The 27,153-nt window shown below is 47.1% G+C and overlaps 1 protein-coding gene across 4 annotated transcripts in view; it reads left to right on the forward strand.

Moving 5' to 3' along the window:
- HIBCH (3-hydroxyisobutyryl-CoA hydrolase) overlaps window positions 1-27,153 on the forward strand; it is a 1,291,623-nt gene that overhangs the window by 985,096 nt on the left and 279,374 nt on the right. For all 4 annotated transcript variants that reach the window (XM_068244938.1, XM_068244939.1, XM_068244937.1 and 1 more), the window contains one exon: window positions 26,919-26,977. In XM_068244938.1, the coding sequence (XP_068101039.1) occupies window positions 26,919-26,977 (59 nt within the window). The remainder of the gene's footprint in view (window positions 1-26,918; window positions 26,978-27,153) is intronic.

The following is a 27,153-nucleotide window of genomic DNA, read 5'->3' on the forward strand; positions in this document are numbered from 1 at the left end:
ATGCATTTGAGTGAACTCAAATTGCCTAATCTCCATGCTCCCATCCAGTGACTAACTAAGCATTACCTTGTACTCATACTGTGCCGTGTGATCTGGTTTTTCTTGTATTCCTGTATAGTCATATTGCTGTATGTCACCCCTAAATATTGTCTGTAACCTAAACTAATGTCCAGCGCTGCATAATATGTTGGCACTTTATAAATACAATAAATAAATAAATCATTTAATAAGCTAGTCTTCTGATGTACTAAGCAGAACTTTACAACTCCTAGAGAGAGACTGCAGTGTAATTGTGTTACAAGTTCAGTGCCTGGTTGTATACTGGGATTGTGCCTTGCTACCGTGGGCAATTGTATTGTGTGTCTGGCGTTCATACATTGGCCTAAAGCGAGCAGCTGACCCAACGTATGTAAAATGCCAGTGTGAGTGCAAACAGCTTGACAACAGAGTGGGCATTGTCGAAGTGTCTAGCAGTACGGTTGTGGCTGGTGGTGGTGGTGGCAGAGTGTTGTTGAGGGACAATAGCCTCGCGTTAGCTTGAATAAGGCTGCTTCCTCTCTCGATCTGGTCGAACACCCCCCATCAGGAACTGTCTCTGCAGGCTTGACGTGGGGCCGGTTCCTTACAGTTTCCAGCACTCCATAAGTTGCTTTACCTCCGATAGTAAAGTAGGATAGTTGGCTTGAAACATAGAGTTGTAGGAATTTGTCAGATATATGCCTAAATATTTTAGTTTGTGTGGTTCCCATTTAAACTCGCAGTTTGTCTGTAGTTCCTGCACTTCATTTGGGGGTAATTAAAGTTTTAATGCTTTAGATTTATGACTGTTTATCTTAAGGCCAGATATATCTTTGAAAGTCATAAGGATATCAGCTATGTTAGATAGTGATATATGTGGATTAGTAAGGGTAAAGATTACATTGTCAGCATACATACATAATTTGTGTTGACGGTCAGCAATCGTAATCCGATATATATGATGATGGTTATTGATCATTAAAGCCAGGGGTTCCATATCAAGGGCCAATAGCAAGGGGGATAAGGGGCATCCCTGCCGGGTGCCCCTGGCAATGAAAAAGTTGACCGATTTATGTCCACTGTATCGAACAAAGGCCGCCCAGTGAGTAATATAGGGCCTTTAGCCAAGTAAGAAAGTTCGGCCCAAAACCACACCTAGCTAATAACGTAAACAGATATTCCCATGAGACTGTGTCAAATGCTTTGTGCATGTCCAGAGATAGAAGCATCATGGGAGTATCTGTGGAGACCACATAGGAAATCAGGTGAAGGAGTCATCTGATATTATCACCTGCCTGACAGCGTGGTAGGAATCCCACCTGATTAAGACCTATCAAGTCATCTATACTCCTGCTAAGCCTGGTTGCCAGAATTTTAGCCAGTATTATTATATCTACGTTTAACACGGATATAGGTCTATAATTAGACCAAGTAGTGTGGTACGAATCAGGCTTGGGAATCATACTTATTCCTGCGAGTAGGGATTCGGGTTCGGGTCTCTCTCCCTGAAGAATTTTTTTACACGCTGTAACTAGGTGTGATGAGAGAATGCCCGCAAATTTTTTGTAATATAACATCGGGAACCCATCCGGTCCCGGTGCTTACTTGATCTTGAACTATTGAATGGCTTGTAAAACTTCATCTAATGTGATATCTTGTTCCAAGGTTTGTTTATAAGTATCGTCAATGGGTAAGGAAGGATATGGAGTGTAATATGTTATTAAGCAAAATTGGGTTGGTTCTTGAAGAGTGCTGGTAAATCCTTGCTAGCCCCTTGTAAAAGATATCTACTATTTTTTTAGGATTACACATCAAAGCTCCATTTCCTATGCCCAATCTTATTGCTTTGTAAGTAAGATCAGAATGTTTAAGTCGATGAGCAAACATGGTTGTTGGTTTATTACAGTTAACTGATAGTCTGAATTTATTCCATTTTAGATGTTTTCCAGACTTACTGGTAAGAAATGCCTCTTTTGCCTTAAACCAAGATTGCTTATTCTTTACAGAGGTTCCTTGTTGTAAGTGGCAATTGCTTCCTCATAAGCCTGCTCTAGAAGTGCCTGTTCTTGCACTTTTTCCTTTTTCCTATTGGATGCTATAGCGATAATATGTCTGTGGAGAACCGCTTTGTGTGCTTCCCAGATTACATAATCAAGTACTTCTGGTGTGCTCGAATAAAGAGAAAAGTATTCTTTCAAGTGATTTTGTAGATCAGTGACAACAGCTGGACCAAACAACAAAGATTGGTTCAATGTCCAACGGGATTCTGCTGGTCTAGAAAGTATGGAGGATAATGTAATGTACACTGCGTTGTGATCAGACCACGACATAGGAAGAATTCTAGCGTTAATTAGATTTGGTAGTAATTTGGTTTGGATAAAACAGTGATCTATCCGAGTTTGGGTATTGTGCGGGTGCGAATAGAAAGTATACTTCCTTTTTATTTGGTTGGATTTCTCTTCAACAGTCCACTAATAAGTGAGAATGGAGGAGATTGCAAAAATGTTTGGCATTGTGGATATCAGTAGCAGTGGGATGTGAGTGATTAGGCTTGTCTCTATCCAAATGAGGTCTAATGCCAGGTAGAGATGTCGCGAACCTCCGATTTTCAGTTCGCGAAAGGTTCGGTTCCAGCCAACTTTCGTGAACCGCAATAGACTTCAATGGGGAGGCTAACTTTGAAAACTGGAAACACTCATGCTGGCCAGAAAAGTGATGGAAAACATGTTTCAAGGGGTCTAACACCTGGAGTGGGGCATGGCGGAGTGGCATACACGCCAAAAGTCCCGGGGAAAAATCTGGATTTGACACAAAGCAGCGTTTTAAGGGCAGAAATCACATTGAATGCTAAATTGCAGGCGTAAAGTGCTTTCAAACATCTTGCATGTGTATACATCAATCAGGGAGTGTAATTAGAGTACTGCTTCACACTGACACACAAAACTCACTGTGTAACGCACCGCAAACGGCTGATGCGTAGTGACGGCCGTGCTGGATTGGTGCGCAACATGGCCAGAGTGCAGGCCGTGGCGGTTTTCCAGCCCATATGGTCGCCGGGCTGTGGTAGCTCAATGATAGAACAACAGTGACTGTCCAGCTGATCAAATTTGGTCTGATCACAATGAAGCAACAACATTATTATCTTTGGTGTGCCACCCCCACCCGAGACACTCATATAGCCGGCGGTCATTGCTTCATTGTGATACGCAAGCCCCTTCACCGCGGCAAGGTAATGATCACGAAGGGGAATGGGCACATGTACATGCCTTTTGTTTTGTTGTTGCAGCCACCCGCAGTGCAGCCATAAAAATTAGGCAGGCATGTACATGCACCAGAAAAATTACTATATCGGCCGCTGCTAGCCTTAAAAATTCAGGAATCCGCTTAGAGTCCTGGACCCTGTTGGTGGTGGCAGAGAAGGCAAGCCTGCAGGCAGAGATGCTGTGTGTGGGGGCTGACTTAGTCTTCGGGCGGGCAGTAGCCCTCCGGGATCCATGCCTCATTCATTTTGATAAAGGTCAGGTACTGAACACTTTTGTGACTTAGGCGACTTCTCTTCTCAGTGACAATGCCTCCAGCTGCACTGAAGGTCCTTTCTTACAGGACGCTTGCGGCAGGGCAAGAGAGAAGTTGGATGGCAAATTGGGACAGCTCTGGCCACAGGTCAAGCCTGCTTACCCAGTAGTCCAAGGGTTCATCGTCGCTGCTCGCAGTGTCTACATCCACAGTTAAGGCCAGGTAGTCGGCTACCTGCCATTCAAGGCATTGGTGTAGGGTGGATCCCGAAGGGCTACGGCGAGGCGTTGGACTAAAGAATGTCCACATGTCCGACATCACCATGAGATCGCTGGAGCGTCCTGTCCTTGCCTGCGTGGACATGGGAGGAGGATTACTGGCAGTGGTACCTTTGCGTTGTGGTGTGACATCACCCTTAAATGCATTGTAAAGCATAATTGCCAGTTTGTTCTGCAAGTGCTGCATCCTTTCCGCCTTCTGTTGAGTTGGTAACAGGTCCGCCACTTTGTGCCTGTACTGTGGGTATAGTAGTGTGGCCACCCAGTACAGGTCATTCCCCTTGAGTTTTTTGATACGGGGGTCCCTCAACAGGCTGGACAACATGAAAGAGGCCATTTGCACAAAGTCGGATCCAGACGTACTATCCATCTCCTCTTGCTCTTCCTGAGTAACGTCACGTAAGTCCTCTTCCTCCCCCCAGCCACAAACAATACCACGGGAATGTGGAGCAGCACAAGCCCCCTGTGACGGCTGCTGCGGTTGTTCTTCTGCCGCCGCCTCTTCCTCCTCCACAGAAACACCTTCCTCATCATCCGAGTCTGACTCCTCTTCTTCCCCACACGACTCCTCTTCTTCCTCCTCCTCCCCCCTCTGTGCTGCCACAGGTGTCGAGTAAACATCTGGTTCGGATGAAAATTGCTCCCACGACTCCTCCTGCCGTAACTGTTCTTCTTCACGCTCCTCCACAGCTTTATCCACCACTTTACGCACGGCACGCTCCAGGAAGTAGGCGTAGGGGATCAAGTCGCTGATGGTGCCTTCAGCGCGACTCAACAGGTTGGTCACCTCCTCGAATGGCCGCATGATCCTGCATGCATTTCGCATCAGTGTCCAGTTGTTGGGCCACAACATCCCCATCTTCCCAGATTGTGTCCTTCTACTGTAATTGTACAGGTACTGGGTGACGGCTTTCTCCTGGTCTAGTAGGCGAGAGAACATGAGCAGGGTCGAATTCCAGTGAGTCGGGCTATCGCATATCAAGCGTCTCGCCGGCAAGTTGTTTCTCCGCTGAATGTCCGCAAAGCGTGCCATGGCCGTGTAAGACCGCCTGAAATGCCCACACAACTTCCTGGCCTGCTTCAGGACGTCCTCTAAGCCTTGGTATTTTGACACAAATCTTTGAACGACCAGATTCAGCACATGTGCCATGCAGGGTACATGTGTCAGCTTTCCCAAATTCAAAGCGGAAAGGAGATTGCTGCCGTTGTCACACACCACGTTGCCGATCTCCAGCTGGTGCGGGGTCAGCCATTGCTCCACCTCTTTGTTAAGAGCAGCCAGGAGAGCTGGTCCAGTGTGACTCTCCGCTTTGAGGCAAGACATGTCTAAAATGGCGTGACACCGTCGTACCCGGCAAGCAGCGTAGGCTCTGGGGAGATGGGGCTGTGTAGCTGGAGAGGAGGAGAAGGCAGCACCACTAGAGTTGAACTGCCACTCAGCCGGGGAGGAGGAGGATGACAGCGAAGAGGATGTAGCAGAAGGAGAGGAGGTGGCAGGAGGCCTGCCTGCAAGCCGTGGAGGTGTGACAAGTTGGTCCGCCGCGCAGCCACGTACTCCCTGCTTGCCATCGGTCACCAGGTTGACCCAATGGGCTGTGTACATAATGTAGCGGTCCTGCCCGTGCTTGGCAGACCAGGCATCCGTGGTAAGGTGGACCCTTGACCCAATGCTCTTCACCAGAGATGACACCACTTGCCTCTCAACTGAACGGTACAGTTTGGGTATGGCCTGTTGTGAAAAATAATTGCTGCCTGGTATCTTCTACTGCGGTGTCCCAATGGCCACAAATTTACGGAAAGCCTCAGACTCCACCAGCTTGTATGGTAATAGCTGGCGAGATAATAATTCTGCCACGCCAGCTGTCAGACGCCGGGCAAGAGGGTGACTGGCAGAAATTGGCTTCTTCCGCTCAAAGACTTCCTTCACGGACACCTGGCTGCTGTGGGCAGAGGAGCAGGAACCGCTCAAGCGCAGAGGCGGTGTGGAGGAAGGTGGCTGTGAACGTGCAAGGGAGAAAGCGGCTGAAGATGATGCACGTGAAGGAGGAAGAGGAGGCGGAGGGTGGCTTGTCTTTTGGGTGCTACTTTTCCTCAGGTGTTCTTGCCATAGCTTTTTGTGCCTTTTCTCCAGGTGCCTTCATAAGGCACTTGTCCCTACGTGAGTGTTGGCCTTTCCACGGCTCAATTTTTGGAGGCAGAGACAACAGATGACTTTGCTCCGATCTGAGGCACACACGTTAAAAAATTTCCACACCGCTGAGCCCCCCTGGGGAGATGGCACTATGGTGGTATCAGCAGCTGACGTTGAAGGGCATGTTGGCTGGCTGTCCATAGCTGGCGATACATGGCGCCGGACACTTCCCCCAGCTGTTTCTGAGGACGAGCTCACTCTGCTTCTTTCATGGACTCGTCTCCTCCTACTCCTCTCTGGCTCCCCCTCTGAACTGTCCCCCTGGTCATCTCCTCTCTTGGGAGCATACGTGGCATCCGTATAATCGTCATCATAATCCTCCTGCCCAGCTTCGCTTTCCTCAGACACCTCCAAAACTGCACCAACACCAGGTACTTCATCAACCCCCTCCTCACACGTTACGTCCATACTATCGCCACCTAACTCAGACGTATGAGGTGGTGTAACTTGCTTAGCGCCTTCATCTTGTTGTAGCAGTATTGGCTGTGAATCAGTGATTTCCACACCAAATAATTCCTGCGAAGCGTCAAATGCAGCGGATGTGGTGCTTGTAGTAGCGCTGGTGGCTGCGGGAGATGAGGTGTTCTGTGTTACATAGTCAAGCACATCCTGACAATCTTGGGAAGTGATGGCTTGTGCCTTCTTCTGAGCACTGTACTTTGGGCCACGGCCGCACGAAATCACATCAACACGACCTCGCACAGACCTGCCGGTGCCAGGTGGCCTTCCTCTGGGTCTGCCTCTACCTCTTCTTCTACCTGGTTTGTCTGTTTTGTCCATCTCGGGGGGATGCTAGGTATATGCAGTGAGGTGGGTTCACTGAACACAAAATGTAGTTATATGCAGTGAGGTGGGTTCACTGAACACAAAAGGTAGGTAGATGCAGTGAGGTGGGTTCACTGAACACAAAAGATAGGTATATGCAGTGAGGTGGGTTCACTGAGCACAAAATGTAGTTAGATGCAGTGAGGTGGGTTCACTGAACACAAAAGGTAGTTATATGCAGTGAGGTGGGTTCACTGAACACAAAAGGTAGGTATATGCAGTGAGGTGGGTTCACTGAACACAAAAGGTAGGTATATGCAGTGAGGTGGGTTCACTCAACACAAAAGGTAGTTATATGCAGTGAGGTGGGTTCACTGAACACAGAAGGTAGTTATATGCAGTGAGGTGGGTTCACTCAACACAAAAGATAGGTATATGCAGTGAGTTGGGTTCACTGAACACAAAATGTAGTTAGATGCAGTGAGGTGGGTTCACTGAACACAAAATGTAGTTAGATGCAGTGAGGTGGGTTCACTCAACACAAAAGGTAGGTATATGCAGTGAGGTGGGTTCACTGAACACACAATGTAGTTAGATGCAGTGAGGGTGGGTTCACTCAACACAAAAGGTAGTTGGCTGCAGTGAGGTGGGTTCACTCAACACAAAAGGTAGTTGGCTGCAGTGAGGTGGGTTCACTGAACGCAACAGCTAGGTATATGCAGTGAGGTGGGTTCACTGAACACAACAGCTAGGTATATGCAGTGAGGTGGGTTCACTGAACACAAAAGGTAGTTATATGCAGTGAGGTGGGTTCACTGAACACAAAAGGTAGTTATACCTAGCTGTTGTGTTGAGTGAACCCACCTCACTGCATATAACTACCTTTTGTGTTCAGTGAACCCACCTCACTGCATCCAACTACATTTTGTGTTCAGTGAACCCACCTCACTGCATCCAACTACATTTTGTGTTCAGTGAACCCACCTCACTGCATCTACCTACCTTTTGTACACAAAATGTAGTTGGATGCAGTGAGGTGGGTTCACTGAACACAAAAGGTAGTTATATGCAGTGAGGTGGGTTCACTCAACACAAAGGGTAGTTATATGCAGTGAGGTGGGTTCACTCAACACAAAAGGTAGTTATATGCAGTGAGGTGGGTTCACTGAACACAAAAGGTAGGTATATGCAGTGAGTTGGGTTCACTGAACACAAAATGTAGTTAGATGCAGTGAGGTGGGTTCACTGAACACAAAATGTAGTTAGATGCAGTGAGGGTGGGTTCACTCAACACAAAAGGTAGGTATATGCAGTGAGGTGGGTTCACTCAACACAAAAGGTAGTTATATGCAGTGAGGTGGGCTCACTGAACACAAAATGTAGTTAGATGCAGTGAGGTGGGTTCACTCAACACAAAAGGCGGGTATATGCAGTGAGGTGGGTTCACTGAACACAAAATGTAGTTAGATGCAGTGAGGGTGGGTTCACTCAACACAAAAGGTAGGTATATGCAGTGAGGTGGGTTCACTCAACACAAAAGGTAGTTATATGCAGTGAGGTGGGCTCACTGAACACAAAAGGTAGTTGGCTGCAGTGAGGTGGGTTCACTCAACACAAAAGGTAGTTGGCTGCAGTGAGGTGGGTTCACTCAACACAAAAGGTAGTTGGCTGCAGTGAGGTGGGTTCACTCAACACAAAAGGTAGGTATATGCAGTGAGGTGGGTTCACTGAACACAACAGCTAGGTATATGCAGTGAGGTGGGTTCACTGAACACAAAAGGTAGTTATACCTAGCTGTTGTGTTGAGTGAACCCACCTCACTGCATATATGCTCTGAGGTGGGTTCACTGAACACAAAAGGTAGGTAGATGCAGTGAGGTGGGTTCACTGAACACAAAAGGTAGATAGATGCAGTGAGGTGGGTTCACTCAACACAACAGCTAGGTAGATGCAGGGGGTATAGGGGAGTGGAGCAAGGGCACTAGACACCAGGAAACTGTGTAGGGGAGGGAGGGAGGACACTAGACACCAGGAAACTGTATAGGGGTAGGAGGGAGGATTATTAGTTAGCCTTTGACTTGGTCCCAGTGTTCAATGTCGGCCCACTTTGTATTTGAGTTTGACACCCCTGGGATAGAAAAAGGTTATTTCTAATATTCAAAAGAAGTGCAGTAGCCAATAGAACGGAACGACTCTGCCTGCCACATTCAACTAAAGCCAGAAACAGAGCAGGAGTCAGGAGAGGTGATTTACTGTCACATAGCACTGCACTTTTTTCACTTTCAGTTCAGAAACAACAGAGCAGACTAGCAGTACAGATTCGGTGACAGCTAGTCACTGAGATAGCATGCTGTGCACTGCTCTTCTGTTTTTTTGTTTTTGTTTTTCCGAAAGTAAAAAAAAAGTGCAGTGTCCTGTGACAGTAAATCACCTTTCCTAACTTCTGCTCTGTTTCTGGCTTTAGCAGCTGGATCATGCCTGGAGTTGTGGCTCCTTTTCCCCTTCTGTTACTTCTAGCTGCTTAGAAAATTGATCAGAATACCAGGACAAGCAGAATAAAGTGAACCGAGGTAGCACGCATTCCATCCCTCACTGACCCTGTCCCTGACCTTTCAAGCATTTAGCAATGTATCACTGGCTTCAATCACATTCTTCATATTCTGTAAACGAGAGCAGCCAGCGGTTGTTCCTGGGTGAGGAAGCCTGACTGAGGCTGAGCCCACAAGTTACCTGACACAGCTGGCTGTGGCTGCTGCAGTTGTGTATCATGCTGGATGGAGAGAGGCTGGGGAGAACACAGGGTGACCCAGCGGCAGCATCCAGCAGCTCCTGGAGTCTCCAAATCCCAAAATAACTTTATTGGCAGGACCAAATACATTTAGTATTGCCTAAGCAAAACAAAGCATTAACATGGGGAGAGGGTTGTGGGAATAAGGGAAGGGTATAGGGGGCTGGGGTATATAGTCCATAAGATGTGGATGATGTAAGGGACAGTATGGGGGCTGGGATATACAGTCCTTAGAGGGGTATTGGGAGTATACAGTTCATGTGGTATGATGTTCCTCTCAGTTGGTGGCAGGCCGTGACATATCGGGCAGCTATTTGCACGGTTGTTTCCTCTTCCCCCAGTAGGATGTAGAGTTTCCTCTCCTCATCTTTGAAAGTGAATTCCTAGATGTGGTCAGAGAGTCTCTGGAAGTGGACAGTCCTCACAGGTGCGTATTTGCTGCAGTGTAGCAGGAAGTGGGCCTCATCCTCCAAGACCCCCTGGTCACATTGTCTGCACAGTCTCTCCTCCAGGGGCTTCCATGTCTGTCTGTGCCACCCTGTCTCTATCTCCAGGCTGTGGGCACTCAGACGGTACAGGCTCAGGGTCTGTCTGTCTTTGTGGTGGTGTAGCCTCTCCAGATATGGGGCCATTGTGTACTCCCTCTGTAGTGATTGGTAGACAGTGAGTTTCTGAGAGTTCTTTATGTCACTTCTCAATTCCTCTATGTATCATTCCTTGCAGCTTTCTATAGTCCCTTTATTTGGGCTTTTGTCAGCCTGTTTGGTGGTCTTGGCTGGGCTGGCTGCTGATGCATTCTTTGAGAGCACGTGGTATGGCCTCTCCCTGCTGGCTCAGTGAGGCTTTATGGTGGTAAGTGCTGGGGTTGCTGCTTTGTATATGTGCCCAGTATGAGAGTGCCCTCTGCTGAATAGTCAGCCATAGTGGGAATCTGCCTAGTTCTGCCCGGCAGGCTGAGGTCCAAGTGATACTTGCAGAACTCTAGATGGACGATTTCTTTTGGGCTGGAGTCCCATTTTGATTGGTCAGGGTAGGTGACTAGGCCCCATACCTCACTGCTATAGAGCAGGATTGGGGTGATGATGCTAATTGGAAACACAAGGAAAAAGGGCAGCACCAGTAACATATGAATCAATTAAGCTCATTGGGGTAATGGATAATGAGTTATAATGAGTAATATGTTGGTGTATTTGGTGGCAGACTGCTTGGGCCATTTGAAGGATGGTGGCAGCTTGTAGAGACCGGTCTGGTGGGGCTACTGTGTGGTTGGTTTATCGGTGGATTTCAGGTACAGCAAGATTTGGTTGTGGTCTGATAGGTGTGTTTCAGGGGTGACTATGAGGGCATAGATGTTTATTGGGTCTGTGTCTGTGATGGCATAATCTACCGTACTGCTGCCTATATGTGAGTTCATAGTGAATCTCCCAAGAGTCACTCCAGGTTCACCCATTCATTATGTATAGGCCGAGGCTCTGGCACAGGTTCAACAGGGCTTTACCACTTTTTTTTGCTGTTTTGTCATAGCTATTTCTTGCTGTCTGCATTGGTTCTTCGTAATAGCTTTCTCCTCCAAGTATGTCTGCATTGGTTCCTGGTAATAGCTTTCTCCTCCAAGTATGTATGTGTTTTCCTCAGATGTCAGATAGTCCATCTCTGTGCCTGTTCTGGCGTTGAGGTCTCCATAGATGAGTACTCTGCCCTGAGACTGGAAGTGGCTGGCTCCTCTTTGTAGGATCTCATAGATATCAGGTTTGTAGTAAGGGGACTCTGTTCAGGGGATATATGCTGCACACAGGTACATGTCGGACTGAGAGGGGAGGATGGAGCTGTTTATTTTGATCCAGATGTGGCTGTCTCCGCGTTTGATTGCTTTAATGTGCTCTGTAAGCATATTAGTATGCCTCCTGAACGACGACCCTGTTTAATATGCTTGTTCTTCTGGGAAGATACAGAAAATTCTCTGTATCCCATGGTGCAAGAGATTCATCCTCTGCCCAGGTCCATGTCTCCAGGAGGATTTGAATCAGAATCACTTTTATTTCGCCAAGCACGACTGGGTCGTGCCCGGAATTGGGCTTGGCAGAACGGATACAGGACGTATACATAGAAACGTAAGAGACATCAGGACATAGAACATAGTAGACATCATTTCATCACATACATATAACCATAAACCAAATAAACATAAACAGTAAATGGTTTATGGTTATGTTTTCAAGTCTCTTTTTAAAGTCTGGATCATTTGTTTGGATCCAAAAGCTGAGGCATTCAGCCCTTGGATGTTCCAGCTACTGTTAACAAGTGATGTCATTTTGAGTCGGTATACCTTGTAATGAGCAGAAATTGTCATAGGACTCAATATTATCGGGGTGTCGCATCAGTATACTATATAGAGTGCTACACAAAGTCCTGATTTCCGCCATGTTTCTGCCCTCCCTTGCTCCGTGTTGCCATTGTGGGGCAGGTGGTTTCCTCCACTTTTGCTGTTTTTGTGGGCGTTCTCTTTGGTAACACTTTATTGGAGTTTTCCATCTGTGTGTTGGATTGGGTCTTTCTGAGATTGGAGGCCAGCTCTGTGTTTATTTGTTGGATTGTCTGGTGAGGGATATCTTTTCTTGGGAGCAGGGAAGATAGAATAATCTTTGTGTTGGGGAATTTCAGCTGTGTCCTTTTAAAGAGGAACTGTAAACAGAAAAAAAACAAGAAAAAAAACGGACTCCTAGAGAGTGATGAGACGAACCATTTTTACTCCTGGCAGAGTAACAGTTTTTTTTCCTTTCTTCCAGCAGCTGTAACTGTTATACTAGGCTGTAACCACTTTTTTTTTAACTGACTGATGTCATCTGAAGGTGCCCAATGTATGTGTGGAGAGAAGTTCAGAACTAGCTGAAGGAGGCTAAGGGCCGGTTTCCACTACAAAGTGATGCGAATGCGGCTATCTAGCCGCATCGCATCACTTTCGCCGCCGGCCGCATCACTTCCGCATCTCCCGATGTGGAAGTGTATTGGAGGAGATGGGACATGGCTGCGAGCGGATGCGGCCGTGCGAGAATCTGCAGCATGCTGCAAATTCTCGGATCGCTCCGTACCGCTCCGCACAACATGCACACAGTGGAAACTCTTCCATTGCTGTGCATGTGTTTCAGGACACCTGCTGTGCGATGCGGCTATGTAGCCGCATCGCACCGCTCCTAGTGGAAACAGGCCCATAAATTTGTTTGTCTGTGTATACAAACAAAATTGAATGGTTGTTGTAAAGCATGTTTAGTAAGTAAAAGGATAAATGTATGGAAAAAGGGTGATTTATTGTAATGGGCTGGGCCCTTTTCCACTGGCTGTGATTTTGACTGATTGCGAGAGCACCACGATTTACATATAAATCGCGGTGCTCATATCCCACTAGTGCTCCCATTTTTCCCGGAATGCAGTTATCGACTTGAGTGATTCTCATTGCAATCATGCTCTAATCCCAACAGTGCAAATGAGGCAAGTGGATAAAGCAGCATGTGCGATCACAAATGCAGCGCAGTTGCGATCGCGCTTGTAATGGAAAAGGTCCCATAGAGGAGAAAGGAAAATGAAAGCAGATCAGGTCTGTTTTTATACAGCTAGTATCAAGTTTTAGCATAGCGTCAAAGTGCTCATACACTTACGATTTTCTCATTCAATTCCTTACAGATTCCTACTGGGAATAGATTCCCAAAAATGTCAGATTGATTTTTGATCAATGCCTTGGCACCAATTATCACTACCTTATATTGGTGACTATTAGGCGCTTTCTGGAGCAGTTTCCTGAATTACCTGATCCACTAGTTGTCCCCTACCCTCCTGGCAGTTGTCCCCTACCCTCCTGACTACCTGGGGAGCAGTGGAAAGGTTGTGTGGGACTTGGTGTCACCCTTGTTCCAGAAGGGGTACCATCTTTATGTGGACAACTATTACACAAGTGTGGCCCTCTATCAGCACTTAAAGTTAGAAGGAATCCGATGCTGTGGCACTGCGTGGCCTAGTCGCCAGGGCTTCCCCCAATGGCTCGTTACCACCAGACTTGAACGGGGGCAGAGGGCCGCCTTGCGTACTGAAGACCTGCTCGCGGTGAAATGGAGGGACAAGAGGGACGTTTACTTTCTGTCCACCATTCACACGGACACGACAGTCCAAATTCAACGGGCAACTGAGGTCATTGAAAAGCCCCTTGTTGTCCACGAATATAATGTCAACATGGGAGGGGTGGACTTCAATGACCAGAGGTTAGCGCCCTATTTAATTTCCCCAAAAATAAGACGCTGGTACAAGAAAGTGTCTTTTTATCTGATTCAATTGGCAGTTTACAACAGCTTTGTTCTCTACAGTAAGGCTGGGAGAACTGGATCTTTCCTTCAATTTCAGGAACAGATCATTCTGGACATCCTGTATCCAGGAGGTGCCAGCCCCCCCCCCCCCCTCCCCCAGATGCAACTAGCCGACTGCATGGAAGGCATTACGCCTATCAGCTTCCGAGTACCCCAGGTCAACGCATCCGAAGAAAACGTTGTCGTGTCTGCAGCAGTACTAGAAGAAGGACTGACACCAGTTTTTATTATCCCAAATGTCCTGACCAGCCTGGCCTATGCGTAGGGGAGTGTTTTGAGAGGTACCACGAGCAGGTACACTATTAGAACCTAGGGAACTCCAGACACAGGAGTAGGCACACACTCAGTGGTATTTCGAACATTGTCCCAGGGGAAGGAGAGGTAAGCTTGAAAACCAAACAAACAGGTAAGCATAAAAGTCGGAAGAAGGTTCGGTTTCCATGCTTGATATTGATGATCTGTGCTGGGTTGGCGATATAAGACGGCGTGTTTGAATTTCCCTTGAGTGTGGACACCCCGGTTTATATGTGATTTACTTTGGGCCTATGATGATGCTTTAATGCCACACAGAGTCATCTCTATTGGCAGGCATATTACTGTATACTACAGGCATAATGCTGTATACTAAAGTTCTGAGGCCCAGTCACATAAGTTGGTGGCTCACCCTGAGTGCAGGGTGTCTCTCTCCTGAGGTTATCACTGCCATTGATGTGGAGAAAGATCTGCCATTGATGTGGAGCAAGGTATGTTTGCCGTTCATTTTTCCTTTCAGCCCAGAGTGCATTACCCGTATACCCAATATAAGGAGTATAGCAGAAACTCCTAATACTGGCCATACATGTAATGATTGCAGAGACCCTAAAATGCCAGGACAGACTCCACCCCTAAGATAGCGCCCACGCGTGCAGCCTTGGTCACATCGGCTCCCAGCAACTTTCCATCTTGCTGCGGTCTGTTAATGTCTACGGTAGGTAGTCAGTCAGTGTCAGTCCGTTGTTAGTGTTAGTAGTAGTGTTAGTTAGTAGTGTTTTTAGCGTTTTCGTGCGTGCTGACCAGGAGCCCCAGCCCTCACCCACCTCTGCACGGCCACGACTGCTCCACTGGAAGGAAAGAACCAGACCACCCGGGCTCCCAAGACTTCCATCCTGCAGGCTTTTTGCCTGCCGTCTGCTTCACTGGGGATCCCGCTTCCGCGATCACAGCTGCTCCTGCTCAGCCAGAGTACCTCCAGCATTTCTCGGCCATCCACACGGCCCCTAGCCCCACATCACCGGGTGAAGTCTCCGCTCCCCTTCGCCACCGGTATGGCCTCTTCCGCCGCAGCCCCGGAGTTCCGCCGCTCGGCCGCCATCTGCCGCTCTGCCGCCACAGTCCTTGTGCTCAGTGCGCTTTTCAGGAGCACCAGCCCTCACCCACCTCTGCACAGCCTCGACTGCTCCTCTGGAAGGGCCAGATCACCCGGTCTTCCTGCGGGACCCCGCCTGCCTCACTGGGGATCCGCCTGAGGTTCGCTGCTCGGCCACCATCTGCCACTGGAAGGAGGGAGTCTTCCGCTGCCGGTGAGCTGACGACAGCTCCATCCCCGTCGGACGAGTCTCTGCTGATGCCGCCTCGGGAGTGACTGAGCCCTGCTGCATGGCCACCCAGGTGGCTCCTGGCGTCCAACCCTACCAGAGGGTCTCTGCGCCCGATCTGCTGCTCCAGCGACGGTGGACTTCAGCCTGCTTCCCAAATACAGCTGACACAGCCAGCACCAGGAACCGGTTGCAGACACCCTCTGCATGCTGCTTACAATCCCTGAGCCTGCATCTAACATCACGGAGCCTGCATCTCGTGGAGCCATGCCTGCCTGGTAAGCAACAGATGCTACCCCTGCTCTTTGCTCTCCCATCCACTGCTTCACTGCCTGGCTGCATTACTGCTCTCCCATCCACTGCTCACTGCCTGGCCAGCTTCACCCTAATTAGCCCAGTAGTCTGCACCCCGCACTGGTGGTCTCCCTCTCTGGCCTACAACTCTGCCTGCCCTCCTTTCCTCAGCTTGGGTCCTCTCGCTTCCCACCTGAACTGCTCTCCTGCTGGCCCTGCTCCCTCTGCAGTACACTGTTGGCCTGGCGGTAGTATGCACTGCTGCATGCACAATCTGCCTACTGCACGGCCCACCCGCCTTCACCTACGGCGTGTGCTGCTCAGCGCCCCTGCGATAACCCCCTGGCGCTTCGTACACATTGTGCCAAAACAAGCTGCCACCTCGGTACCATGCGCACCCGAACAACCAGGCGCACCATCACCTACTCCAGAGCAGAGCTCTTGCGCTGGGAGGCCTGCAGGGCTGGGACTCATGCCCCCCTGTTTGATGATGTCTGGGCCCACATTGAGCTCCTCATAAGCAAGGACAGGAAACGCCGCCCCAGAGGCTGTAGGGCAGGTGTGCAAGTGAGACTTAAGAGGAAAGGCCTGCGTTCACCCATTCCAGCTATCCTCCTGGCGAACGTTCGCTCCCTCCCTAACAAGATAGACGAACTGCTCATACTACTCGGCAGCAAACACTCTATCGGTGTAAAAACCCCAGTCCTGTGCTTCACGGAGACCTGGCTGCATGACATCATCCCGGACAACTCTCTTCTACTTCCAGGTTTCAACCTCTTCCGTGCGGACCGGGACAGCGCTCTCTCTGGCAAACAGAAAAGTGGAGGCATCTGCCTCTACATCAAGGACGCTTGGTGCTCAAACACGACTATCCTGGGCAAATGCTGCTCTCCGGACGTCGAGTTCTTACTCATCAACTGCAGGCCCCAGTACTCACCAAGAGAGTTCTCCTCCTACGTTCTTGTCGGAGTATACATACCTCCTGATGCCAACACCAAAGGTGCTCTGCGTACTCTCAGCGACACCATCTCAGCATGGGAGACGTCCCTCCCGGATTCCCTCTTCATCATATGTGGGGACTTCAGCAGTGCGAACCTCCGCCAAGAGATGCCTCGCTTCAAGCAACACATCACTTGCCCCACCAGAAACCAAAATACCCTGGACCACTGCTACACTGTCCTCAAGGATGCATACAAACCCACTCGACTAGCTGCCCTAGGCAACTCTGACCACTGCCTAATCCACCTAATACCATCCTACAGAAGGCACCTCGAGACATCCAAACCGGTCCTCAGGACTGTAAGGAAATGGACCGATGATGCTAAGCTGCAGCTACAGGCCTGCTTCGATTGTACCGACTGGGCAGCCCTGGAGGCACCCTGCCTAGAGCAATGGACTGAGAACGTCATCTCCTATATCAGCTTCTGTGAGGAGTTGTGCATCCCCAAAAAGTCCTTTAAAGTCTACCCTAACGATAAGCCCTGGTTCAACAGCAAGCTACGCCGGCTCCACAAAATCAAGGAAGCAGCACACAAGTCCGGCACTCCTGAGGAATTCAAGGCAGCTAGATACACCCTTAAACGAGAGCTCAGCGCCGCTAAGAGGGACTACTCCAACAAGCTGGGCCTCAGCCTCAGGTCCAACAATTCACGGGAGGTCTGGAAAGGCCTCAGAGCAGCCACGAATCTTAAACAGCCACCTCAACATGCGCCCCCAAGCCTCGAACTGGCCGAAAAACTCAACGAGTTCTACTGCAGGTTCGAGCACCAACCTTATCACCCTCAGGGCAAGGTGGTCACTCCTAGTGCTCCTCCCGCAGCCCCTCCAAGAATGGATCATGGTCTATCAGAGCCGGTGGAAATCCAGGAGGCTGATGTACTAAGGCACCTCCAAAAGTCTAACCCCAGGAAGGCCTCTGGCCCAGACAGGGTGTCCTCCTCCTGTTTGAGAACCTGTGCCAGCCAGCTGGCCCCTGTCCTCACCCACATATTCCAGAAATCGCTGAAGGAGGGAATAGTTCCCACCTGCCTCAAAAAGTCTATCATCATACCAGTCCCCCAAAAAATGGGCATCACGGACATAAACAACTATAGACCTGTTGCCCTAACTTCAACCGTCATGAAGATCTTTGAAATACTGGTCCTCACCCATCTGAAAGGGGCCACTGATGCTCTCCTGGACCCACTTCAATTTGCATATAGAGCCAACAGATCCACAGAGGATGCCATCAACATTAGCCTGGCCTTCATCCTGGAACATCTAGACAGGCCTGACACCTACGTCAGAATCCTCTTCCTGGTCTTCAGCTCCGCCTTTAATACTATCTGTCCAAACATCCTGTACGACAACCTAGTGCAACTTGGAGTCGACCACACACTCTGCGGGTGGATCAAGAATTTCCTCACCAACAGGAAGCAACTAGTAAGACTCGGCAGCTGCTCCTCCCAGGAGAGAACCACTAACACCGGTGCTCCCCAAGGGTGTGTACTGTCCCCGATCCTGTTTTCCCTGTACACGAACTGCTGCGTCTCAACCTCAGACTGCGTTAAGGTCGTTAAATTTGCGGATGACACCACTATCCTCGGCCTGATCAGCGGAGAAGACGAACGCGCCTACCGTAGCGAGATTGAGCGTATCTGCAATTGGTGTATGAGCAACAAGCTTGTCCTAAACGCTGCTAAGACGGTGGAGCTGATTGTGGACTTCAGGAAGCGCCCTCCCCCTCTCAATCCAGTTATCATTGAAGGCACTGAGGTGGCCAGAGTAACCAACGTTCGGTTCTTGGGCACAACCATCACCAAAGATTTGAGGTGGGAAGAAAACACCACCAAATGCCAAAAGAAAGCCCAGCAAAGGCTGTTCTTCTTGAGACAGCTGAAGAAGTTCGGTATGCCCCAAGAGCTGATGAAAAGCTTCTACACAGCCACTATTGAATCTATCCTCTGCTCCTCTATCATCGTATGGTATGCTGGTGCCACCGCAAGCGACAAATACAAATTACAGAGGGTGATTAAAGCAGCGGAAAGAATCATCGGGACTCCGCTGCCACCACTGGACCTCCTTCATGTATCTAGGCTACGAACCAGGGCAAACAGGATTGCACAAGACCCCCGCCACCCCGGCAGTCGCTTCTTCTACCACATGCACTCAGGCCGCCGCTACAGAACTAGTCCAATTAAAACTTCCAGGCACAGGAACTCCTTTTTCCCCCAAGCTGTGCTCCTTCTTAACTAGTGCATGCCCACTCAGCATGCCCTCAGAGCATAGCGTCACGGTCACCTCGCACTTCTGCCAAATGATATATAGGCCCCTACATCGGCACGCTTGTTTCTAGACTGTCTGTGTTTTTACTTTTTGCAATATGACTGTTTCCCATTCTATGTAATGTAATGTAATGTGCTATGTCCAATGCCAATGTGTACCAAAAATAATTCTGAGTGCGGCATCCGTCACACTTAGCGAAATAAATCTGATTCTGATTCTGATTTTGGAAAGAGGACACCCTAAAGTATTCTGTGAGGTGCATGGTGAGTTCATAGAAGATTTTAGTTTTTGTCACAAGTTAGCAGAATTTTTTTTTTTTTTTTTTTTACAAAGTGTCATTTTCCGTTAACTTGTGACAAAAAATAAAATTTTCAATGACCTCACCATTCCCCTCATGGAATACCTTGTTGTGTATTCTTTCCAAAATGGGGTCATTTGTGGGGTTTGTTAACTGTCCTGGCAAGTGGGCGGGGTGCTAAATTTTGAGCACCCCTGTAAAGCCTAAAGGTACTCATTGGACTCTGGGCCCCTCCCTTAGCGCAGTTAGGGTGCAAAAAAGTGCCACACATGTGGTATTGCCGTACTCAGGAGAAGTGGTATAATGTATTTTGAGATGTATTTTTACATATACCCATGCTGGGTGGGAGAAATACCTCTGTAAATGACAATCTTTTGATTTTTTTACACACAATTGTCCATTTACAGAGATATTTCTCCCACCCAGCATGGGTATGTGTAAAAATACACCCCAAAACACATTATACTACTTCTCCCGAGTACGGCGATACCACATGTGTGGCACTTTTTTGCACCCTAACTGTGCTAAGGGGCCCAGAGTCCAATGAGTACCTTTAGGATTTCACAGGTCATTTTGCGGCATTTGGTTTCCAGACTACTCCTCACGGTTTAGGGCCCCTAAAATGCCAGGGCAGTATAGGAACCCCACAAATGACCCCATTTTAGAAAGAAGACACCCCAAGATATTCTGTTAGGAGTATGGTGAGTTCATAGAAGATTTTATTTTTTGTCACAAGTTATTGGAAAGTGACACTTTGTGAAAAAAAAACCAATATAAATCAATTTCCGCTAACTTGTGACAAAAATAAAATCTTCTATGAACTCACCATACTCCTAACGGAATACCTTGGGGTGTCTTCTTTCTAAAATGGGGTCATTTGTGGGGTTCCTATACTGCTCTGGCATTTTAGGGGCCCTAAACCGTGAGGAGTAGTCTTGAAACCAAATGTCGCAAAATGACCTGTGAAATCCTAAATGTACTCATTGGACTTTGGGCCCCTTAGCGCACTTAGGGTGCAAAAAAGTGCCACACATGTGGTATCGCCGTACTCAGGAGAAGTAGTATAATGTGTTTTGGGGTGTATTTTTACACATACCCATGCTGAGTGGGAGAACGATCTCTGTAAATGGACAATTGTGTGTAAAAAAAATAAAAAAATTGTCATTTACAGAGATATTTCTCCCACCCAGCATAGGTATGTGTAAAAATACACCCTAAAACACATTGTACTACTTCTCCCGAGTACGGCGATACCACATGTGTGGCACTTTTTTGCAGCCTAACTGCGCTAAGGGGTCCAAAGTCCAATGAGCACCTTTAGGCTTTACAGGGGTGCTTACAATTTAGCACCCCCCAAAATGCCAGGACAGTAAACACACTTCACAAATGACCCCATTTTGGAAAGTAGACACTTCAAGGTATTCAGAGAGGGGCATGGTGAGTCCGTTGCAGATTTCATTTTTTTTTTGTCGCAAAGTGTCATTTTCCGCTAACTTGTGACAAAAAATATCTTCTATGAACTCACTATGCCTCTCAGTGAATACTTTGGGATGTCTTCTTTCCAAAATGGGGTCATTTGGGGGGTATTTATACTATCCTGGAATTTTAGCCCCTCATGAAACATGACAGGGGGTCAGAAAAGTCAGAGATGCTTTAAAATGTGAAAATTCACTTTTTGCACCATAGTTTGTAAACGCTATAACTTTTACCCAAACCAATAAATATAGGCTGAATGGGGTTTTTTTTATCAAAAACATGTTTGTCCACATTTTTCGTGCTGCATGTATACAGAAATTTTACTTTATTTGAAAAATGTCAGCACAAAAAGTTAAAAAAATCATTTTTTTGACAAAATTCATGTCTTTTTTTTTTTGAATATAATAAAAAGTAAAAATCGCAGCAGCAATCAAATAGCACCAACAGAAAGCTTTATTAGTGACAAGAAAAGGAGCCAAAATTCATTTAGGTGGTAGGATGTATGAGCGAGCAATAAACCGTGAAAGCTGCAGTGGTCTGAATGGAGAAAAAAAAGTGCCTGGTCCTTAAAGCGGACCCAAACCAAACATTTAAAAATATTTAGTTGCACCACTCTCACACATACAAAGATAAATAAACACTCCTTCAAGCCTATGAGCATTTCAGTGCATGCTTTCCCCCCTTCTCTTTTCATAACTAGGATTATACTGGGGGCAGCCATTAGCAATTCCTCCATTGCCGGACACCACCTACTTCACCATTTTGCCGGATTTTGTCCCGGCAATTTGAAAGGAAGGGAGGGGTTCCTCCAATAAATGTAAAATATTTTATATTTGTCATCATGCAGCTGAAAAAAACTGCTATTTATTATTATAATTTAGAAAATAGATTGTATTTCTGAAATCTTGTATTTTTAATTTGGGTCCACTTTAAGGGGGGTAAAGCCCACGGTCCTCAAGTGGTTAACTTTTAAAATTCCTTTTTTAAAATGTGTATATTTCCTTGTGTTTTCATTATTTCCATAATTGTCTGTTGAAAGATAATAGTAGATGTTAAAGGGGCACTATGGCAAAAACTGTAAAAGTTAAAATGCATATGTACACATATGCTTGTCCGTGAATGAATGTAATGTCATTTTTTTTTTTTTTTACTTTCTGTGTAGTGTCGCATACAGTAGCTAATTGTTTCAAAAATAACTACCTGGAAAGAGCCTGTTACCAGCAGTTACATATACATGGAGTATCAACATTTTTCACATAACAGGCTCTATGTGAAAAATGTTGATACTCCATGTATATTTAACTGCTGGTATTATTGGAAACCCTTAAAGAGGAACTGTAACCTCCTTAATAACCCACTGCCAGTGCATAGCCCACATACACTTTGTAAGGGAAAGCCTGGTCTTTCCAGGAAGAAAAAGGCAAATATAAAATGTTATTGTGACTTTAAAACAGTAGCCCCGCCCACCCAAAGATGCACATCTGCGGCTGAATATTAATTAACCCAGGACGCACAGCCTTCTGGGTCTGACAGTTGTTTAAAAAAAAAAAAAGCCAGGCTTGCTCGTCAACTCTGCAGGACAAGCCCTCGCGCGGCAGAGAATGAGACAGCACGAGCTGGAGAGATGTGGCAGAGCTGAGCTCTGAAGTGCAGTCAGGCGCCAGGAAACCAGAACTGAAAGACGGAAGAGTGTCCTATAGCAGTCCCCCTCCCTACCCCCCTCCTCTTTGGAAGTGCTGAACTATATCAGGGCTGAGAGAGCAATCAGCTCATCAGCCTGCATGTGCCTGTGTACGTCTCCCTCCTCATGCTACCAATGCACTGCACATCCAACAAGTGAGAAAGTGGGCTCGATTCACAAAGCGGTGCTAACCCAGTTAGAGACGTTAGGCATGATAACCATTGCACCACGCTGGTGAAAAGCCAGTTTAGGCGTGATACGTTTAGATAAGTATAGATCGCGCGCAAAGTCCCACACGCAAAGCAGCGCCATTAAACTCTATGCGAAGTGCACCAGACTTTGCTAGTGCAAAACTTTTGATCAGCTGTGCACTGCGGCGCTAACCCAGTTGGTGCTTAAACTTATCACGCCTAAACTTATCATGCCTAAACTTATCACGCCTAAACTGAGTTTAGGCATGATAAAGGGCTTTTCTCCAGCGTGCTAACTGTTAGCACCGCTTTGTGAATCAAGCCCAGTGTACTAGCTGCAGCCTTCAACATTTCTGGTGTGTATATTGTGTGGTGTATTGAGTGTGTGGTGCTTGTGAGGTCAGGGTGTGAGTGTGTGTTTTGTAGTGTAGTGTACTCTCTGTTGGAGTTTGTCATGGAGTACAGTAGTTGGAGACTTGTGATGTGTGTGTGTGTATGCAGTGTAATGAGAGCAGTGAATTGCTGTTGTGGTTTCTGAAGTGTAGGGTGGTTGGTTGGTTGGTGTGTGTGTGTGTGTGTGTGTGTGTGTGTGTGTGTGTGTGTGTGTGTGTATGTATATGTGTATATGTGTACACACACACACGCACGCACACACACAGTCGTAACTTTAATACGCTGGTCCCCTTTCCTGCCTGCGCATGCTAAAGGTGGCCATACACTGGTCGATTTGCCATCAGATTGACCAGCAGATAGATCCCTCTCTGATCGAATCTGATCAGAGAGGGATCGTATGGCTGCCTTTACTGCTAAAATATTGTGAATCGATTTCAGCATGAAATCGATTCACCATCTGTGAAGCGTCCGCTGCCGCACCCCCCTCCCCCCCCCCCCTGCATACATTACCTGATCCAGCCGGCGCGAGTCCCCCGGTCTCCGCTGTCTTCTTCTCCGCGCTCGGCTCCAGGGCTCCAACTCCACTTTCTGTCTGGGGAAGTTTAAACAGTAGAGGGCGCTCTACTGTTTAAACTTCTTGTCGGGACAGGAAGAAGTGAAGCCTGTCGGACTCGGAGCCCAGCGGAGAAGGAGCAGCGGTGACAGCGGGGATATGCGCCGGCGGGGCAGGTAATGTATTTCCACTGTATTGCGCCGGTCGTCAGACATTCGAACGCCGCTATCGACGCACTCCCGACCTGCCGGCGATCGAGCGAAATCTTCTGCATGGACGGATCGACGGGAACAATCGATTTCGGATGGAAATCAATCGTTCGGTCAGCGTTTGTGCTACGATTTCACAGCAGATTCGATCACAATGATCGAATCGGCTGTATATCGGCGGGAAAATCGTTAGGTGTATGGGCCCCTTAATAAATAGGTGTCTTGCATGCACTGCCCCCCCCCCATCCACATGTGTGCAGCTCCTATCTCTCTCCTATATATTGCAGAGTAGCGTGCCCGGAAAGAGGTCTCCGCTGCCCCACTACTCTGCAGGTCGGAGGGGTATTCAGGGGATTCTGATGACTGGGAAGGTGGTAGGGGGGAATAATTACAGCTGAGATAAGTTAATTTGGCTGCATTGCAGAGAGTGAGGGTTTCTGTCTGACCACCTTGGATGGGAGCACACAGATATGAAAGAGAGCCTGCTCATCTGCAGATATCCCTGTGACCAGACCTTGACAATGAAAACAGACACTTACCTGGGGCTTCTATCGGCCCCCTGCAGCTGTAATGTCCCGCACAGTCCTCCTACGATGCTCCGTTCCCTGCCGCCGGTCCTGGTCTGATATTTGTCTAAGAAAACGAATAGTGCTCACTCCCGCGTGCGTCATCGTGATCTTACTGTGCAGGCGCAGTACGAAGTTTTCTTGTACTGCGCCTTTGCAGTAAGCTCCCGATGACGCACACAGGAGCGAGCACGGGCGCGCAGCCGCAGTCTAATTAGTCTAACACACACACGATTTTATATATATATATATAGATAGATGGTGAAGGCGGCTTGTTAACAGGTGATCTGCTTTCTTCTCTATTCATCACAATAAACCACCCTTTTTCCATTCATTTACCCTGGTGCAATTACTTTACTAATGCTAGGTACACACCATACAATTCACTGGCAGATTTATCTGCCAGATAAATTTTTTTCCAACATGTTCTGTCTGAATTTCGATCGATTTTTGTTCACTTCTATGGAAATCCCTCTGAAAATCGATCGAAATTCAGATTGGATAAGTTGGAAAAAGAATGATCTGGGAGGTAAATCTGTCAGAAAATTGTATGGTGTGTACAGAGCATAAAACTGCTTTACAACAACCATTCAATTTTGTTTGTGTATACAGACAAAATGCCCTTCTATTTCAGCTAGTTCTCTAACTGCACCTCTCTCCACACATGCATTGGACACCTTTTGATGACATCAGTCAGTTAAAAAAAAAGGTGGTTACAGCCTTCACTGTATAACGGTTACAACTGCTGGAATAAAGAAAAAAAAACTGTTACTCTGCCAGGAGTAAAAATGGTTCGTCCCAGGCACTGGAGATCGCTGAGAGGTTCCTCTTTAATAAAAATATTACAAAAAATGCCTTCCCATTCACATGCACACTATTCTGACAGTTGGAAGGTGTCACTGGTATTTCAAGAATGCCTTTGAAAATAAAAGATGTGGGGCGACTGGTATGATGAGATCTGCATAGAACTCCTGTGACAAGAAAGAGAAAAAGACAGAGAGCAACCAGGAGCACCAATAGAGTAGTATTAAACACCAACGGGATTATAAGTACTGTATATACTCGAGTATAAGTCTAGAAATGTAGGTCTGATTCACTTAGTATAGGGGTCGACACAAGTCACGGGCAACACTGAGCACACTGAGTAATGTGTGTACTAATAGTGACATTCCCATTTGTAGCAATGTACCCAGTGGTGAGTGATACTTTGAGGAAAGGAAATGCCAAGAAATACAGGTCTGAAAGTCCTGGCTACAGCAATTAGCAAGAAAAGGGGCATAGGGAAATACCGGGCTGGATAAAAGGGCGTGAATAATTGCAGCACTTTGGGCCCTGGAGGAGGTATTGGCTGCACTTAAGGGACAGGAGGGGAAAATGGCTGCAATACTGTATGCAGGGTAGACTTATATGTAAGTCAATAAAAAATTCCACCTTAAGAGGGTTGTCTATTGGAGTCGACTTATACACAAGGTCGGCTTGTATTCGAGTATATACGGTACCAAGAATTACTACTTACAAACCCGGGTAGCAATTAGGGAACCACTTGTTGAGAGCATGTGGGAGAGATCCATCTCCACTCGGATGGAGATTCCTCTTCTGGACTTGAGTCGCACTCCAAAAAAGGGTCAACTGGAATCAATAGTCTGCAGGCATAGCCCCTATAAAGGGGAATGGAACTATACTGATAGTGAGGAGGTGCCTCACCGATGTGTCAGAAAAATGGCTGGCAAAAAAAAAAAACAGTCTTACCTTGTCAGAAGGTTGGTTTGTTTTTTTTCTTTAGTTTTATTGGACACCACAATCAAGTGCCTGTAGACTATCTGGGAGACATCCGGATAGTAGCTATGGGGGGCGGGAGGGAGGGATCAATCTTACCTGTCTGATGTCTTCTTAGGTCTGTCCCTCGGCGCCTCCCACGATGCGCTCCAAGCGGCGGTCACGTGATTACTAACACTTCCTCCTTCCGGGTTAAAGGAGGAATGTTTGTAATCACGTGACGCACATGGAGCGCATCGTGGGAGGCGCCGAGGGACAGACCTAAGAAGACGTCACACAGGTAAGATTGACCCCCCCCCCTGCACAGGTTTACTGGGAGATATCCGGATAGCTACTATCCAGATGTCTCCCGGATCGGATTTGAGCAGCCCTGATTCTGAGAATCCCCCATTAGGAGATTGATTAGTCCAAAACTTGTTGTAAGGGTTTCAGTTGGTAGATTTAGAATACCTATTGTGAGAGACTGCAACATAAGAGGTAAAAATGTATAGTGCATATACTCTTGGTAAAAAACATACATTGCATGTGTGTGTGCATATATTGTACAGTTTTTAACCAATGTGTCACTTCGAGAAAATATTTGCCTGTCTAATAAAAATGAGATATAATATACAATATATATATATATATATATATATATATATATATATATATATACATACATATATACATATATACACATACATAGTATTTATTCATTGACTTGACTCTACCATTATTGTATTTTAAAACCAGGATACGCCAGGTGAAGCTAAGCCTTTCATTCTTGCAGAACATTTGGATAAAATAAACAGGTACAAGGTTTAATTGTTGTTTGTCAGTATGTTTCTGTTTTAAGTATATAAATCCCTATCGATCAGAACTAATAAAGACGTAACCTACTAAAATTCAAATGGGGATAGGGAAATACTTTACTTTTTGTTTTCAATAGGTTCATCTTAGTTTGTGTCCCTGAAAAAAATTACCAGGT

The sequence above is a fragment of the Hyperolius riggenbachi genome, chromosome 7, assembly GCF_040937935.1.
Source record: "Hyperolius riggenbachi isolate aHypRig1 chromosome 7, aHypRig1.pri, whole genome shotgun sequence".
In the NCBI taxonomy this organism is placed as follows: Eukaryota; Metazoa; Chordata; class Amphibia; order Anura; family Hyperoliidae; genus Hyperolius; species Hyperolius riggenbachi.